This window comes from Malus sylvestris, chromosome 2 (genome assembly GCF_916048215.2).
Source record: "Malus sylvestris chromosome 2, drMalSylv7.2, whole genome shotgun sequence".
Taxonomy (NCBI): domain Eukaryota; kingdom Viridiplantae; phylum Streptophyta; class Magnoliopsida; order Rosales; family Rosaceae; genus Malus; species Malus sylvestris.
Window position 1 is genome coordinate 3,522,324 of NC_062261.1, and position 16,788 is coordinate 3,539,111.

At 37.7% G+C, this 16,788-nt stretch overlaps 1 protein-coding gene, 4 non-coding genes and 1 pseudogene across 5 annotated transcripts; 5 read left to right on the top strand and 1 right to left on the bottom strand.

Annotated features, from left to right (window-relative positions):
* The window catches only part of LOC126594070 (disease resistance protein RPV1-like), an 89,679-nt pseudogene extending 82,166 nt beyond the window's left edge, over window positions 1-7,513 (bottom strand).
* A 2,444-nt stretch (window positions 7,514-9,957) lies between these two features.
* On the top strand, window positions 9,958-13,178 carry LOC126594236 (protein LIKE COV 1-like). Its single transcript, XM_050260455.1, has 7 exons — window positions 9,958-10,270; window positions 10,954-11,006; window positions 11,544-11,653; window positions 11,939-12,106; window positions 12,196-12,293; window positions 12,438-12,564; window positions 12,756-13,178. Exons 1-7 carry the CDS (start codon window positions 10,112-10,114, stop codon window positions 12,845-12,847), a joined length of 807 nt encoding a protein of 268 aa, XP_050116412.1. The 5' UTR covers window positions 9,958-10,111; the 3' UTR covers window positions 12,848-13,178.
* A 1,100-nt stretch (window positions 13,179-14,278) lies between these two features.
* LOC126614139 (small nucleolar RNA Z43) lies at window positions 14,279-14,376 on the top strand. Its single transcript, XR_007620297.1, has one exon. It is a non-coding gene; the product is annotated as a small nucleolar RNA Z43 (small nucleolar RNA).
* Window positions 14,377-14,740: 364 nt separating this feature from the next.
* Window positions 14,741-14,822, top strand: LOC126614143 (small nucleolar RNA U83). The gene has a single exon (XR_007620301.1). It is a non-coding gene; the product is annotated as a small nucleolar RNA U83 (small nucleolar RNA).
* A 79-nt stretch (window positions 14,823-14,901) lies between these two features.
* Window positions 14,902-14,990, top strand: LOC126614138 (small nucleolar RNA snR60/Z15/Z230/Z193/J17). The gene has a single exon (XR_007620296.1). It is a non-coding gene; the product is annotated as a small nucleolar RNA snR60/Z15/Z230/Z193/J17 (small nucleolar RNA).
* A 282-nt stretch (window positions 14,991-15,272) lies between these two features.
* On the top strand, window positions 15,273-15,354 carry LOC126614140 (small nucleolar RNA Z43). Its single transcript, XR_007620298.1, has one exon. It is a non-coding gene; the product is annotated as a small nucleolar RNA Z43 (small nucleolar RNA).
* Window positions 15,355-16,788: the final 1,434 nt, after the last annotated feature.

A 16,788-nucleotide genomic window follows, 5' to 3' on the forward strand; every position in this document is an offset into this window, starting at 1 on the left:
TCTACATCAACGGAAATATGTATTGGACCTCCTTCAAGAAGCAAAAATGCTTGACTGCAAGCCTGCTATCACTCCCGTTGATTGTAAACTGAAGCTCAGCATAGATGGAGAAGCCATGCATGATGTAAGCTACTATCAACGATTAGTAGGCAAGCTCATATACCTCACTATCACTCGTCCAGATATCACATATGCAGTGAGCTTGGCTAGTCAGTTCATGCACTCTCCCACTGTTGATCACCTTAACCTTGTTAAGAGAATCCTTCGTTATCTTAAGGGTTCAATTGGGCAAGGAATTACAATGCATAACAATCAGTCCACTGTCATTAGTGGCTACACAGATGCAGACTGGGCAGGTAATACAATTGATAGGAAATCAATCACAGGCTATTGTACATTTGTTGGTGGAAACCTTGTCATATGGAAGAGTAAGAAGCAACAGGTAATTGCTCGTTCCAGCGCAGAGGCTGAGTATCGAGCCATGGCAGCCACTGCGTGTGAACTCATTTGGCTTAAAGGGCTTCTTTCAGACTTAGGGTTTCCTAGTTCTACTCCTATGACGCTTATGTGTGATAATCAGGCAGCCATGCACATTGCTGCCAATCCTGTGTTCCATGAAAGAACCAAACATATTGAAGTGGATTGTCATTTCATCAGAGCTCAAGTTCAAACGCAAATCATCCGGACCATGTTCACACGAAGCCATGATCAACTAGCAGATCTTTTTACACAGGCACTAGCCTCATCTCAGTTTCATCGGTTATTGGGCAAGCTTGGCTCAGTGAATCCCCTCGATCCAGCTTGAAGGGGAGTGTTGGAAGAATGCATGAAAGTCATATCTTGTGTTAAAATGCATGCATGAAATAAACATGTTGGATGACTAGTGAAGTTAGGCTAGTCAACATTCTTTGTGTAAATTAGGCAAGTTAAGCAAGTTAGGAAATTAGGCAAGTTAGGCAAGTTAGGCTTATGTCTACTTTCTTTTCCTATATATATGTTTCATTTGTAATTGTTTCTTCATGAAATACACATCAAAAATTCTACAAATATTTAATGTCCAGTGTCGACTATTAGGTATGGCTATGCTAGTAAAATGAGAACGTGCACTGACAAGAAAACATTGGGTGTTACCACATCTGTTTTCTTGCTCGCTAGTGCTTTTAATAAGGACGTGCATTGACAAGAACGCTAGAAGGTAACATCTCTTATTCATAAGCAAAACTAGCTAAAGAAATGCTTAAATTACAAAATCATGAAGCGTAACGCTTTTCCGACAACTTCAAATGTCATCAGTTCCAGAACATTATCCAGTTTATAACTTCTGCTCTAGTATTCGCATGTGATTTCAACCATTTGGGGAGCCTGCATGCTCCAGTTTATGAACACCATCTTTCTTTTCATTTACCCAAAATTTCAGACTAGTTTTATATTCATATAAGTCGATTTTAGTTTTGAATTCATATATGTTAATTTTATATTAGTTTTACATTGCAGTAATTTCGAAAGTTCTGTATGTGATTCCACACCATTAAGCCCTAAACAAGAAATAGAAACCAAAATTGCAGAAGAAGCTTCAGGACACATGAGTCGGAGTGCAGAGGATGGCCAAATGTTTGAAAATGGAGAAAATTTCGGAGATTTTCTATTGAGAAATCCATCATTTCTTAGTCTTTCAAAGGAGATTTTTTATTTTAACATGAACAGCCCTACCATCTTAAAGACATCTTTCCAGGTATAGATTGCGCAAACGAGCTCATTGAGTACAAAAGCATTCATGACCGCAAACAGTCAATCTTCTGCTACTAGCATGTCAAGGCAAGTCAAGAATATGCATAACTCTAGACAAGTTGGTGAAGGAAGTTTGTAGCGGAATCGAGAATCTGAGAAATTACAGCAAGCTTGCCGGTGAGAGGCTTCTTGCGGCCAGTCTGTATTTGATGTTTGAGAGTGGTGAACAGGACATGGGATTTGGGTTCGGATTTTCGAGAGATGAAGCCGAGGCAAGTAGTGAATGACAGAGAGAAACTGGTTGTAGAAGGATTGATTGAGGAGGTAATTGCATAATTTCTGGTCTAGGAATACCATACACGTGCAAATAGTGAATTTCTGTACATAAAAATAGTGCTCAGATTAATTAAACGGTGTAGAAATATTGACTGGCATCTTGAGGCTATCATAATTTTTCTCACCTCAAAAGTAAATTCCTCGACTATGTGGTGGAAGAAGGGCAAGTATTCTGCGAATTTGAGTGGTACTTCTCGAATCATCGGATGTGTGTCTTATATCGTTTTTTGTAATGTTGAAATGTTTCTAGATGCAATATATCTTTAATCTTCAAAACAATTACTTACCGAAAAAATCATAAGAATCTGAGAGAAGTATGAAATATCGACTTGCTGATGATGAAGCCGGTGGTGATCTGTAGTTCAGAAGCATCACCCCTGATGATGACGGTGCATCACTGCCTTGATCGTGCCTCACCATAGAACCGATCTGGGTGTGACTTAATCCAGACAAATGATGTTTTCAATTCAAAATTTTTGCCTTTTTCCATTTTAGGCATGTGTAGTAATTCTCATCATAGAACCGAGCTGGATGTGAGTCCAAATCATGCAGGTTTTCCTTCATAGGTTTGTTCCCTACTAGATTAACCCATGTTCTCTGCAATGTCCCAGAAAAATCAGGAGAAGAAGGGGACTAATTGCTTAGCAAGTACATATTTTCAACTCTGAGTCTTTCACTCTCTTAATGGTAAAGGCCAAAAGAGTCAGGCGTCGGGCTGAATGTGGGTTGAGAAAGTAGATGAATGATCAGGTGACAAAGAAAGACATGCAAAGGATTTGCAAAGGCGTGCAAGAAGATCATCGTCCACTGAGTTGGATATCTGCTCTCCACTGTCGCTGACCACCGGACCATGTGGGTGCCGCTGGAGAAGTACTGGTAGATTCTGAGGACATGATCGAGGATGAGAGTGAGGCCGTCGTGAACAATGCTGGATATGACAGCCTGCATGAGGAGTATCAAGAGACAAGGAAAGACGTAAATGCGCAAGGCCGAGAGGATCATGATCATGCACTGCTACTGCTAGTCGTTCTTCTGTACTACTCATAATTTGATTACTACTCGGATCATATGCTCCCATTGAGTCGGATATCTGCTCTCTACTGTCACTGACCGCCAGACCATGTGGTTGCCGCTGGAGAAGTACTGGTAAATTATGAGGACATGATCGAGGCTGAGAGTGAAACCGTCGTGAACGACGCTGGATATGACGGCCTGCATGAGGAGTATCAAGAGACGAGGAAAGATGTAAATGCGCAAGGCCGAGAAGATCATGATCATGCACTGCTACCGCTAGTTGTTCTTCTGTACTACTCATAATTTGATTACTACTCGGATCATATGCGCCCTTTGAGTCGGATATCTGCTCTCTTCTGTCACTGACCGCGGGACCCCGTGGCTGGAAGAGTACTGGGAGATTCTCATGACGAGTTTGAGGCTGAGAGTGAGGTTGAAGCGAATGAGTCTGTCGCAAGCGAGGCACAATACGACAGCCTGCAGGAAGAGTATCAACAGACAAAGAAGGACGTAAATGCGCAAGGCCGAGAGGATCATGATCATAGAACCGAGCTGGATTAACCCATAGGTTTGTCCCAGACAAAGAAGGACGTAAATGCGCAAGGTCCAAATCATGCATATTTTCCTTCATAGGTTTGTCCCATACTGGATTAACCCCTGTTCTCTTCACTGTATGAGGAAAATCAGAATCCACAAAAATTATATCAACTTCAACTATATCCTTGCCTTGCAAATTGAGCTTATGGTTCGATAATTGTCCCTGCCAAATATAATGGGCTGGTTTGTTATCTATTAGCCTCTCCCAATCTTCTCTGACTATGCAATCCCCCAACTCTGTACATTTGGTATTATTTATTATAGTGATACTGGCAAGAGGAAGAGGACGATTGAATCTATTGCCTGAGCAATAAAAGCAAAACAGAGTCAACCTTTCAAAATTGCAGAATAGAGTCAGCCCTTCAAGATTACGCTCATCACGTGGGGGAATAACAAAACTGACTTTATTGCCCTCGTTGACAAACTCAAACCAATCAGGAACATTATTTCCACGGAGGAAAATGCCACCAAATCCACAAGAAGTCCATCCCTACATATACAATGCAAGTGTCATATATATGTACATGTACATGTGCGTTTGTGTGTGCATGCGCAGGATAGGAAGGCAATAGAGAGAAAGAGATACCTGTAGGATGTTCTTCCTAAACTCAGCTGTGAGATTGGTGCACCTTTTCATATCAAACCATGTCAAGGTGTTTAATGACTTAACGGAGCCTACAACCTTAGTGAGTTTGGTTGAATCACTTACATTCAGCTGTCTCCCATTGGCCATTTCTGAAAACTTTGGCACAATTCTCAATGCAGGGCAATCAAATGCATACAGAAATTTCAAATTTGTTGGTAAATCAGGGATCGTTTGAAGCTTTATGCATCCACTTAGCCGTAGAGTTTCGAGCTTTGAAAGACCAGTGAGGCTGGGTAGGCTACGAAAATCATTCCTTCGAAGATTCAAATCTTGTAAGGAAATTAGACTCCCAAGATCCTCAGGAATAGGCAACCCCAACAATTGCACACATTCTAGGGATAAACGAGTGAGATTTTTCAGTCTCACCATGGAAGGTGGTACTTGCCTTATGGTTGTACTCTCTGCTTCAAGTACTCTCAACGATACCATCTCCCCTAAATCCTCATGTAGTTCTATGAAACATCCATTAAGAAGAAGAGTCTCAACAGATTTCGACTTATAGAAATCCCTTGGAAGAGAACGAAGCTTGTAACATCTCGTAAGGTTCACCAAAGACAGTCTTTCAAGATGACTAATGGAGGGGTGCATCTCGCACAAACTAAAACAACATTCCAATATCAGCTCTTCAAGATTTGGGAGTTGTGAAAACTCCGGTGATTTAATTAGCAAACGGGAATAACTGAGATTAATGATTTTCAACTTCAGCAACGACTGTTGCACAAAAGCAAAGGAAAATTGAAATTAATATTCAAAAGGAATATCTCATAAAAAAGAGGAGGGAATCCAAAAACAAATAGAAACAGAATATCATCATGTGTAATTGATTGTACCTTGGAACCCTCCCAAACTTGTAGCAGTTGGCTAAACTGCATGTCTAAAACAACTAGTCTTGGTTGATTAATAAAGTCATCTGGTATGGACTTTAAAGGGAATCCATGCCAGCACAACCATATTAACTCGTTGGGAAGATGTTTGTATTCTCCATTGAGCTCTACGAAGTTGAGCTGAAGCAATCTCAGTTTCTTCATATTGGTAAATGCTATTGTAGTGAAACAACTGGTCCTTGGTAGAGCAAGTCCTTCGACTCCTTCAGTTCCCTGTTGACAAAAGGTTATACTGGTAAGAAACATATGATGCATTAATCTAAAATTTATTGGGAATGTACTTACAGTTTTATTTGTTAATACATTGGTGACGACTTGAGGGTTCCACAACCTACTCCATTTTCCAGGGTGATCAGGGGATTTTTCAGAAATGATTACTCTGGCCATTTCTCGAAGCAAATCATGCATATTCAACTCGTTGCGTTCAACAGTTACAAGGCATCGTTTACGAAGAACACTGATTCCTATTGTTGCAGAAAATTCACATCCATCTAATACTTTTATGACATATTCCTTATTCCATCCAATAAAGAAACAAGATATGTCAAGGAATATAGCCTTTTGTGTATCATCTAGCCCTTCGAAACTTATTCTTAGTGGTTTTATTATTTTTCCATCAGGAATTTTTTCCAATTTCTCCAATTGACTTCCCCACTCTGATATGGTTCTTTTAATCAAAAAAGAGCCTAAAACTTCAAGTGCTAGTGGCAAGCCTCCGCAGTAAGAAACAACCTTTTTTGCGAGTTCAAGATATCCTTCGTTAGGCCAACTATTTCTAAATGCATGCCAACTAAAGAGCTCCAGAGCTTCTTCTTCATTCATTTTCTGAAGCGGATATATCTTGTCCACTTCCACTTGCTTTAGTAAATGTTCATCTCTTGTTGTTATGATAATTCTACTTCCTGGACCATACCAATCACGATTTCCAGCTATTGCATTGAGTTGTTCCACTTCATCTATATTGTCCACGATGACAAGTACCCTTCTACGTTGAAAATGTTGTTCTATCAGACTGATACCTTCATCAACACGCTTATTTTATACTTCTTTTTCAAGATGTTAGAAACTAGTGTTTCTTGCAAATAAACTAGACCATGTTTACTTGTAGTGTCGCTAACATCGGCAAAGAAACTTTTGAATTCAAACTTACAATGAATTTGGTTATAAATGGCTTTGGCAACTGTTGTTTTACCCAATCCACCCATCCCCCAAATTCCAACCATGATAACATCATTTCGTCCACCACTTGAAAGAAAAGCGATAATATTTTGAATGCGAGAATTGATTCCAACTTGGTGCTTGGCCACATATAATTTGTTTGTGCTTGGAAGCCATTTAGTAATAATCTTGTCAACAATTCCTCTAATAAGCTTTGCTTCACGCCTGAAAATTGAATTCGTAAACATTAGTGGTACTCAATGAAGGCTCAGTAGGAGCTATCACTACATTAACAATTTTCTTTCCTTCTTTCCGTCATATATACCTGCTAGCTAGTATGTGATTTTTTGACCAACTTGAATAAAAGAAAGAAAGTCATTCATTTATATAGTTAGGTGTATTAATTAAACTCGATTCACGGTTTAGGTTTTATATGAGGGATTAAGGTGTATTAATTAAGCATGTTAATTAGAGTAATACAACTTAAATCTTGAAAAGTAGGTGAATGATTACCTATTGTCAGTGATTTGAAGATGGTGGCCAGACAAATTTGCAGCTTCTGTAAGAGCCTCTCTCCACTGTTTTACTCTTTCTTGTTTAGCTTCACGTTTCTTGTCATCCTTTTCTTCACTGATGCCCTCTTCGTGCTTCAGAAATGCTTCGGCTAAATCTCCGTCCTGCTTCCTGACATGTGAAGGATCAACATGATAGAATATTGGCAAAACATGTCGCTCCAGTTTGGATCTGCACTCCATGATCTTCACCAGCTCCTCAAGACACCAACTCGAATCCGCATACCTCTTTGAGAAGACAACGATACAGATCCTCGACTCTTCGATCGCCCGGAACAGTTGGTCTTTGATTTCTTCCCCTCTTTCTATATCGTCCTCATCGAAATAAGCCTGATATCCCCTGTCTTTTAAAGCCGCGTGGAGGTGGCCCGTGAAGCCATTGCGTGTGTCTGCACCGCTGAAGCTCAAAAACACTTCGTAATTCCAAAGTTTTGGCTTGGAGGAGGATGAAGAGGAGGCTTCGTGGGTTGTCATGGCGGTATCCACCGTTACAACCCTGCAGTAATTCAGATCGCAACTGGAAAAAGGCAGCGTTTGTGGTTGTGTTTGTGTTTGTGTTGCCCAACGGATAAGTGAAATATCTAAAGTCTCTAAACCCCAGTCAACCTCCTTCAGTCCACAAAAATGATAAGTCATCCACGTCCGCTTAAAATGAGATTAAATGGACCAGAATGCCCTCCTGTCCCTCTCTCCGGACCTGACCGGATCATGTAATCTAAAACGTCAATCCCAGATCGTGTAGCAGCAAATTGTTGTTTTTCTTACTTGTTTCGCGCGAAACGAACGGGAAGGATCTTCATCCTCCATTTTATTTCACGCGGTGATTCGTCTATTGACTTGATATTGTTTTGATTTGTGACATACATTTATCTTCTATGGATTTCAGTACTGGTGACTATTCAACTCCATCTCATCATATCACCATCTTCAAACATGTAAAAGGATTTTAGAAAATAGACATAGCGATAGCGATTTTTCGTTAATAAACCATGACGATTATAAGGGTTTCAATCCGTTCTGAGGAATTCAAATTTGAGGTTGAAAAATTTGTAGTGTTCTTTAGAGTCAGGTCTTGCAATTTTTTTAACAAACGATATTATCTACACAAAAGGAAAAATGATGAGTTAAGTCTAACAATGTGTTAACTATAATATGGTTCAAATTTGCATTTGGCGAGAATCGAACTTAAAACATCTCATCTACAAGTAAACAGAAATATCACTAGACCGTAATACTGAATGATATGTTTTGCTGCAATTTTTATTTCCTTGAGAAAACTCATCTTTAAACATCCAACTAAAATTCAAATCCATTAACAATACAAAGAAATAAACAAACTAATTGCAATCTATGCCACCACACATTGGTAGGATTCTCTCATCTCTTTTTTTTTTTTCCGTTCCCTCCCCTCCCCTCCTATTTGAATGGTCACGGTTAAGCCACGTCAACATCTTATATTAATTTTTTATAGAAAAAGAAAAACAAAATAAAGAATGTAAGAGGAGGAGATGGAAGGGGATGGAAAGAGGAGGGAAGAGAATCTTTGTCCAATTATGCCAATAAACTTTATAAATACTTACAATAATGATGAAATTCAAACAATAATGATGAAATCATAAGTTTGATCTAGTTTCTTATGTTTATTTTTTTCAAGCATTTAAAATTAAAATCAACTTGAGGTGGATTATCCTTTGTGTATCTACAATGAACTCCACTTTAAATTTGATTGTAAGAATATGTGGGCATGGTGTTTAAAAAAGCGATAAAATACAAAAAGAACTTGGAAACTGCCAGTAACTAGTGGAGCTGCCATTTGACCTGACTAAAACATTTAAGTTAACACGAAACTCAGTTGTGTTTTATAAACATTAATAATTTCAATATAAATTTGACATCTCTTTTAAAGACGCTATTATCATTTTTTCAATTTAAGCTTTAGCTCTAGTCATCCCAATTCACCCTTGGAAATCCAAATATTTTTTGTTTTGTTTGAACAAACGATATTATCTACACTAAAACGGTTGAGGGATGGCAAAGCCTCACAAATGACTAGTAATAATATAGTTTAAATTCTCTTTTGACGAAAATTAAATATAAGACATCTCACTTACCAGTGAAGAAGAATATCATAGGACCGCAGTACTAAGTGGCAAAAATCTAAAATTGAGGTTGAATCATTTAAAAGACAATCGAAATTAAATTACACTCCTAATTAAGAAGTGTGTATGTATAAATAGTAGAGATTCAACAGCTCTCTTATCTCAGTATTGCGTTGCCAAAAAATAACACCAAATTGCAGGCCAAAATTGCTGGCATCCTATAGTGGAAGAGACATCTCATCAAACATCAATATACAGTATAAACTGAGAAACAAAAAGAGATTAAGCATTAATTAAATCCTCCCCTTGTTTAATTAGCGGTAAACAAGACACAACATTTCCTTAAAGTCAGCACATGCGCGTAATATAATAATCTCCACAATATTATTATATTTCTAGATAATTGAAAAATAGATTAACTATTTTACTTCTTGAAGAAAATTGTAATAATTGTCTTTTAGCTTTAATTTAATTGGATTAATTGTCATCAACTAAAAATTATTGTTCCCTTAACTCATTAGAATGTGCATTTATGTTCATTTTCGTCAATTTCGTTTGAACTTTTGTCAAAATGAATCATATATCACGCACGTGAGGCTGAATCAAAGAGAAAATATAGAAAATTAAATGAAAAATTGTAGAAATTGTCCCACAACTTTAACATTCTTCAATTTTAATTTAATTGGAGCAATAATCCCTACATTTTTACGCAATTGTAATATTAGTTCTTCCAACGTGATTTATTTTAATAAAAATTTTGACGAAGTTTGATAAAAATGACGTTAATTACATGTTTTTATAAGTTAAAAGGCCAATAATGACGAATTTTTTATTTTTTATTGAGAGCGTGTCCGAATTTTCTCTAGTCCTTGGTTATCGTCACCCAATTACAATAATAATTAATTAAATAAAAACCAAATATTTGAAATGCCAAAAATACAAAGGAAGCAAAACGAGGATCGGGAGAGCTTCTCTCTAATCACAGTCCTTCGCTCTTCTGGAATTTCACTGGCACAAAAAGCCCCCGCGTTGCGGCGTTGAGACGGCGTCGTATATCAATTTGGGGGTCTACTGGTGATGGGCGATGAGAAGTCGTCGTCTTCGATCGTAATGGCGAGCAGAGACAGGGAACCGCGGGATCGTGAGCTTCTCATTCCGGTGGCGGACTCCGGCGACGAAGATGCATCGTCCAAACCCTCCTCGTCTTCCTCCTCATCCCACCACACCGGCCGCGAGGTGAGTCTCGAGTTCTGTTTCAAATTTCATTGCTTTGTGTGTTGCGTTGTGTTTGGTTGCTGAGAAAATGGAGGAAAATTCGAGGGAAAGGCTGTAATTTTTTGCATAGGTTGCGAAATGAAGTTAGTGTGTTTGTGTTAATTTGGATTTATGCGTTGATTTTGCGATTAAGTTTCTAATTTTGTGTTTGACTTGGTCTGATTTACTGTTTCCTGAGCTAATGGAGGAGCAAACTCAGATTTGGCTTTTGTTTTATTTGTCAAATTTTCATCAGTTCATTTGGACTTGTAATGTGCTAATATGGATTTTCGGTATTAATTTCTGCTTATTGGTTCGAAATTTGGATGTGAGTGTAGCTCTATTTCTCTGCTTGAGCTTCCAAGTAACGTGATAAGAAGATCAAACAATTTATTCGTGTATATGTAGGCATTTCGACAAGAAATTTAGTGACATTGTTGCGTTTTACTTTTAGTCATTTTAAGGGTGTTGCTGCTGCATTATACCACTGATATGCACTTAAAATTTTGTTTCGTAAGTCAGCAGTAATTTATCAAGAACCAGTTACGGTGTGTCAAGGTTTGTTACTTTTTGGTGGCCTAAGTTGGCCCATAAGTTTTCCCATACTTTGAGTGTTTGTGCTCCCTTCATAACAATCATTCTGATTTCTTTTTGTCTATGTGCAGACATTTTCCAAAGTTGTTAGAAGTTGGGCATCAAAAAAGTTCATGACAGGATGGTGGGCATTTCTTTCTTCTGGCTCCAATTTCGTTCAAATCATGTTCATATGCAATACTATTTTCTGTTTATACTCTGTGTGCAAACAATCACTTCTATGTTGTGGGGAGGGTCAAATATTTTTAAAGTTGTTGGATTTCTGATTATTCTTAAGATTCAGAGTTGAAAGATGGAATGCTTTAGTAGTGATAGGAACTTAAACTTAGATTGTTGGCATGTATTTATAATTTATTTTTCTCTCCTGAAAGTAGAAGTATATTAGAAGTTAGTTAAGATAGAGAACTAGCCTCTTGCCAGATGAATTCAAGAAATGTACAACATAACTTATTACAAGTTTTAGACTGAGCCCATTTCATGTAATTTTACGCTAATCATGTCATACGTGTGTGGATTTTTCTTGATGCATCCATTTAATGTAGTAGCTAATGAGATCAAAGCTTCGTTCTCCTTCTTTGAGACTGCTTTTTGCTCATATATATATATATATATGTATGTATGTATGTATCATATTAGCCGCTCACTCTTTGCTCTTTTGCAGTGTGATCTTATTTCCAATAGCGATCACTTTCTATATCACGTGGTGGTTTATTCACTTTGTGGATGGTTTCTTCTCTCCGATCTATGCTCAACTTGGAATCGACATTTTTGGTATGTAGTGTTCTGAAATGCATCCTTGAACCCATTATTTGATTGGTACATTCTAACTTGCATTAGTTATGGTCTTGGGGTTTGACGTTGCTGAGTATCTAGTCCATTTTCTCTCTTCATCTAATCCTAGACACAGTAATTTTGATGCGATAATTCAACTTAAGTAAAGATGCCGCCCATTATTATATAATGCCTAGTTTACAGTCAAAACATATGTTTTCAGTGATTCTTTTTTTTTTGGTCTTACAATCTATAACTGACCTTTCAACTTCATATACATGTTAGGTCTTGGATTTGTAACTTCTATTACGTTCATATTTCTCGTTGGGGTGTTCATGTCATCATGGTTGGGTGCATCTGTCCTGGGCCTTGGAGAGTGGTTTATCAAAAGAATGCCATTTGTTCGTCATATCTACAATGCCTCCAAGCAGATTAGTTCTGCTATATCACCAGGTGAGCTCTATAGAAATTTCAGTTCCCTTGGTTGGAATGAATGAATTAGATGGGTCAATCTTTAATCCTTAGCTCTTTATAATTTTTAGATCAAAATACACAAGCTTTCAAGGAAGTGGCCATAATAAGGCATCCACGTATTGGTGAATATGCATTCGGGTTCATCACTTCATCCGTTGTCCTTCAGGTATGCTAATAACTTTTTATTGTGAAAAACAAGGACACAGCAGATGAAATGATGCTGTGCAGCTTGTGCTTTTAAACATAATTGGTTTTTCAGACTGTTGTAATGGTGACTTTATTTCTCCTTGTCCCCAAAATTATTTTGCAGAGCTATTCTGGAGATGAAGAGTTGTGCTGTGTTTATGTTCCCACGAACCATCTTTACATTGGTGATGTGTTCCTAGTCAACACCAAGGATGTTATCAGACCAAATTTATCCGTACGGGAGGGAATTGGTGAGTAAGCCTATGTATTCTACTTCAACTAGAAATAGAACGGCAGGGATGAATAGACTTGAGCCCTTAGCTTGAATTTACCTACCACGTCCCAAACCTGAAAATGAAAGATTAAACTAGAGTACTTTTATCTCCATGAAGTTGTACCTATCACCAATGCGGTATCTTATCAGTTTATCCTTGGAATGCAGAAATTGTTGTGTCTGGAGGCATGTCAATGCCCCAGATCCTGTCAACGCTCGATCCACGGATCATGCCAGTGGAAGCTGAGGGAAGGCGTTAGATGTAGCTAAGTTGCTCCTTAATTTGATTACCTTATTTGGTTCTGCAATGTCATCAGATTGGCCATGCAATCAACGTGCTGCTTATGCAGGATTTAGGATCAGATTATCGAGTGTCAGATTCTGGTGACATTTGTAACATCAGTTTTTAGCGATCAAATTCGTAACATCGTTGTGATGTTCGAATGTATAATTTTTAGTGTTTGCTTGAAATATAGCTGGATGGATGAAGTGATAATACAGGCGTATTATAGCCTTGTTTTGATGTTGAGTTTTCATATTTTGTTGTAGAAACGCTTTCTGTATTATAGCCTTGTTTTGATGTTGAGTTTTTATATTTTGTAGTAGAAACCCTTTCTGGAAAAGGAAGGACTAAAGTGCTTATCTAGAAAGCATATTTTGTTCCTTTTCCATAAACACACTTCTAACAAAAGCAGCTAAAGTGCTTCCTACATAAGCGGTCACAATCTTGATCTATAAGACCAACTCCAATCCTTGGAGTAAGTCTCAAACTTTCCCTTCTATTCCCCCATTTCATTCCAACCCTTCTAAAATGGAGTAAAGTGTTAGAACTAAAAAAAAGCCAAATTTCGACCAAGATTTAGGCCAAGTTAGTGGGATGGCCCACTTGTGTGAGTGGGAAACCAGCAATTGGACATCACTTACCCAACTGACGCGTCATACTCTTACAACTCTCTAGTGCCTGCAAGGTGGCAACCCCATCCATGTGGGTTGTGTTGGCTACTTGTCGGCAATAAAGTTGAGCCCAACGGCTCCTTTTGTGATCAATGACTCACATTCAAATGACCGTTGGTTATCCAACGAACCACATTTAATTTAGTTAATGCTTTTGTTTTATATTCATTCTTTAATAATCTGGGGTTAAAAATTTAGGTTTTAAGGGTTGAAGCAAAAAAATTATTTCTGGGATAAAACCTAAATTTTTCGGGCTAAAAATTTTAAGTTTTAACCCAAAAATTAGAGATGGTCTAAGGTAAGCATATCATCTCCTCCAATAAAATAGACACGAGGTTTGTTTTCCAAAATTATTCTTTTAAAACACTCGAGCCAAAATGGGCTCATTTAAAAGGAATATCCTTCACTATAATGGGCCGGCCTTATGTGGATCAGTTGATGTTGTAGCTCAACTTCAACGCCATTGGAAGAGGCGCACGCTATAACTATACACTCAACTGTACTGTATAATTAACCCCAATCCGAAAGCCCTAAAACCCGAAACACAAAACCCTAGCCCCGAAAGCCTCCGTCACACCTCTTTATAAATCCGCGAACTCTTCCGCTCCAAAACACCAAGAATCTCCAACCGGCCGCTTAGGGTTTCGAGCTCCTCAGGAATTAGGGTTTTTAAACTTCTTGCATCGCCATTTTTCTCTCTCTGTTTTCGCTTTTTCAAGTTTCGATTTCAAATTTTGGGGCTATGATGATTCATTGATATAAGGTCTCGTTCGTCGTAACGGCCGTTAAGGCCTTGCCGACCATCCTGTTATATCACCACCCATATTCTGAGTCTCTTTTAATCTAATTTCCCAAAATTCAAAAGCTTTTGTTCTTGATTTGTTTCAAATTAGGGTTTTATCTTACTTAATCGCTTTTTGCTAAGCAAAAGTTCTGTATTTTTTGGGTTTTTTATTTGTCAGCCGATGATTAAATTAAATATTTAGACAAGCATATGTCTGAATTACACTATGTGGAACAAACTAATCTTCTCTATGAGGCTGATAATAATTTTTTCTAAATTTTAGGAACCTGAAAATTTTAATCTTTTTATTTGTTTGAATTTTTCTGGGTATTTTTGTTGTGGGTTTTGGATTTCTGAAAATACCAAACAAATTATTTCACCAAAAAATTAACGTACTTTAGGATTTGAGATCAGCTGCCAATGATGATAGTACGGTTTTCGTGTAATTTATGACATTCTGTGATTACCTATATACCTACTGCCTTCCTTCTGAGGCTGATCTCTTTTTCTTAAAATAATAACATACTTTTTATGAATTTAGCGTAGATTATCTTATCGTTTATTGATTATAAGTAATAGGGTCGTGTGATGATTTGACGCATAGTTCAACTGAATCTCTGTGATTAAGCAATTTTCATGTCTTTCGCTCCTATCTGACGACCCATCTGTTTGTTTCTCTAATTTTGTGTTGTAAACTTGGTATTTTGTGTCTAAATTGTGTTTTTTTACTGCCAATCAAAATTTTCACTTTTGTTTTTGCATTGTTTGCCGAATGTGATAGATAATGCAGATGTTCTGTGATGAATTGCGTTCGGAAATTCCCTTATCGTGGGATGAAAGCAGCGGGATTGCTGGGTGGTGCATGATCTTGTTGAATTATTGATTTTGCACCGCCCAACAATATCATTGTACCTGCGGCAACACGGATTCGTCATATGAATCTGACTGGACTGTGAGGATTTGTATTTTGGTCTCTCGTCGTAATGGCCTCATTGGCCTTGCCGACCACTCTGATATTGCACTGAGTCCATAAATTCTCTAAGCATATGCCGCTTCAACAGCAATGTTCTCTGTATGTAGTAGTGTTCGTTTATAATTTTATGCAAGTGTTATTTGTGGTCTTGGCTTTTGGGATTATTTTTCTCGCAGGTAATGGTATGGATAATCGGCGAACCGTTGTTGAATTAGTCTCATGATGATCGAGGCTCTCCGGCCATGTGAAATCACTTGTTGGGCTCCCCCATATGAATCACTCGTCAGTTTTTAGCTAGTTATGCTATTGTTCTAAGGCTTGTAGCGTAGATGGTGTTGGTTCAAAGTGCTCAAGAAAGTATGCTTATTGTGTATTACCCAATAAACATTATAATTCAGATTGCAGGCATGTTAATTGGTGTCCTTCATTGCTCATTGTAATTTATTGTAAATAAAGTTGGTTTTTTCTATAAAGTGGCATGTCTTGTATATGTGGATTTAATGCAAGAACGGAGTGTCAACTGTCGATGCTGTCTCTCCCCATCTGGGTTTGGGAACCTCCTTACGCATGCTGTCTCTCCCCATCTGGGTTTGGGAACCTCCTTACACATGAATGGTTAAACAATTTTTGATCAAACCAAAAAAAATATATCTCAGGAGTATGGATCACCTTTTTAAGAAAGGAAAATGGTTTGAAAACTTTAAGTTTTAACGATAAGTACAAAATAAATAGCAAAGTGAATAGTATCAGAATTGACTTTTTAGTGTAAAAATGTGGTTTTTCGTGAAAGTCAACAATACATGAAGTTTTTCATTAAAGTTCTCTTTAAGAAATTATACTATAGATGCACTGCTTGTCACACCCTGATCCGGGCTCCACCACATCCCGGGCTTGATCTTCGTCGTAACACGATATTGTCTGTTTTGGGTTCAGATCATGCCCTCATGGTTTTGTTTTTGTGAACTCATATAAAACTTTTCAGTGGGTCACCCATCCTGAGATTCAGAGTTCCGATGGAACCCAAAATTAGTAAGTTCCCAAAAGAGATGTGAATATATATATAATACTTAGAAGGAATGTTACACTGCTTATGTGACAACTTATCATCTCAAGAATACGGAGATAAACTATATATTATTATTGATGGAATCTAATATCGTATTACATTCGAAGTTAAAAGTCAAATGTAACGAGCTTCAAACTAAACTCATCTATGGTATATTTTGGAGTGGTGAATACGTTTACAAGTGTTAATCTAATCCAAAAATCTTAACCAAAATCAGGCGTCAATCAGGGGGAGAGATCTGGTCCCACCAAAGTTCTAGAATCAAGTGATTCGGGTCATTGAAATTTAATCAAATCATTACAAACAAGAGACATCTCTAAAAGTTATAATAATTCTAATCGTTAAATCAAATTGTAACGGTCCGGATTATTTGATCCGGACTTTGATGGGAGAAATCCGAACCGATCTCTTCCCGTCAATCAGT

Coding starts and splice junctions, on each gene's coding strand:
- LOC126594236 (XM_050260455.1), top strand. CDS start 10,112: ATGGGCGATGAGAAGTCGTCGTCTTCGATCGTAATGGCGAGCAGAGAC. Junction 11,007..11,543: donor AAAAAGTTCATGACAGGATG/GTGGGCATTTCT, acceptor GCTCTTTTGCAG/TGTGATCTTATTTCCAATAG. Junction 12,294..12,437: donor CTTCATCCGTTGTCCTTCAG/GTATGCTAATAA, acceptor ATTATTTTGCAG/AGCTATTCTGGAGATGAAGA.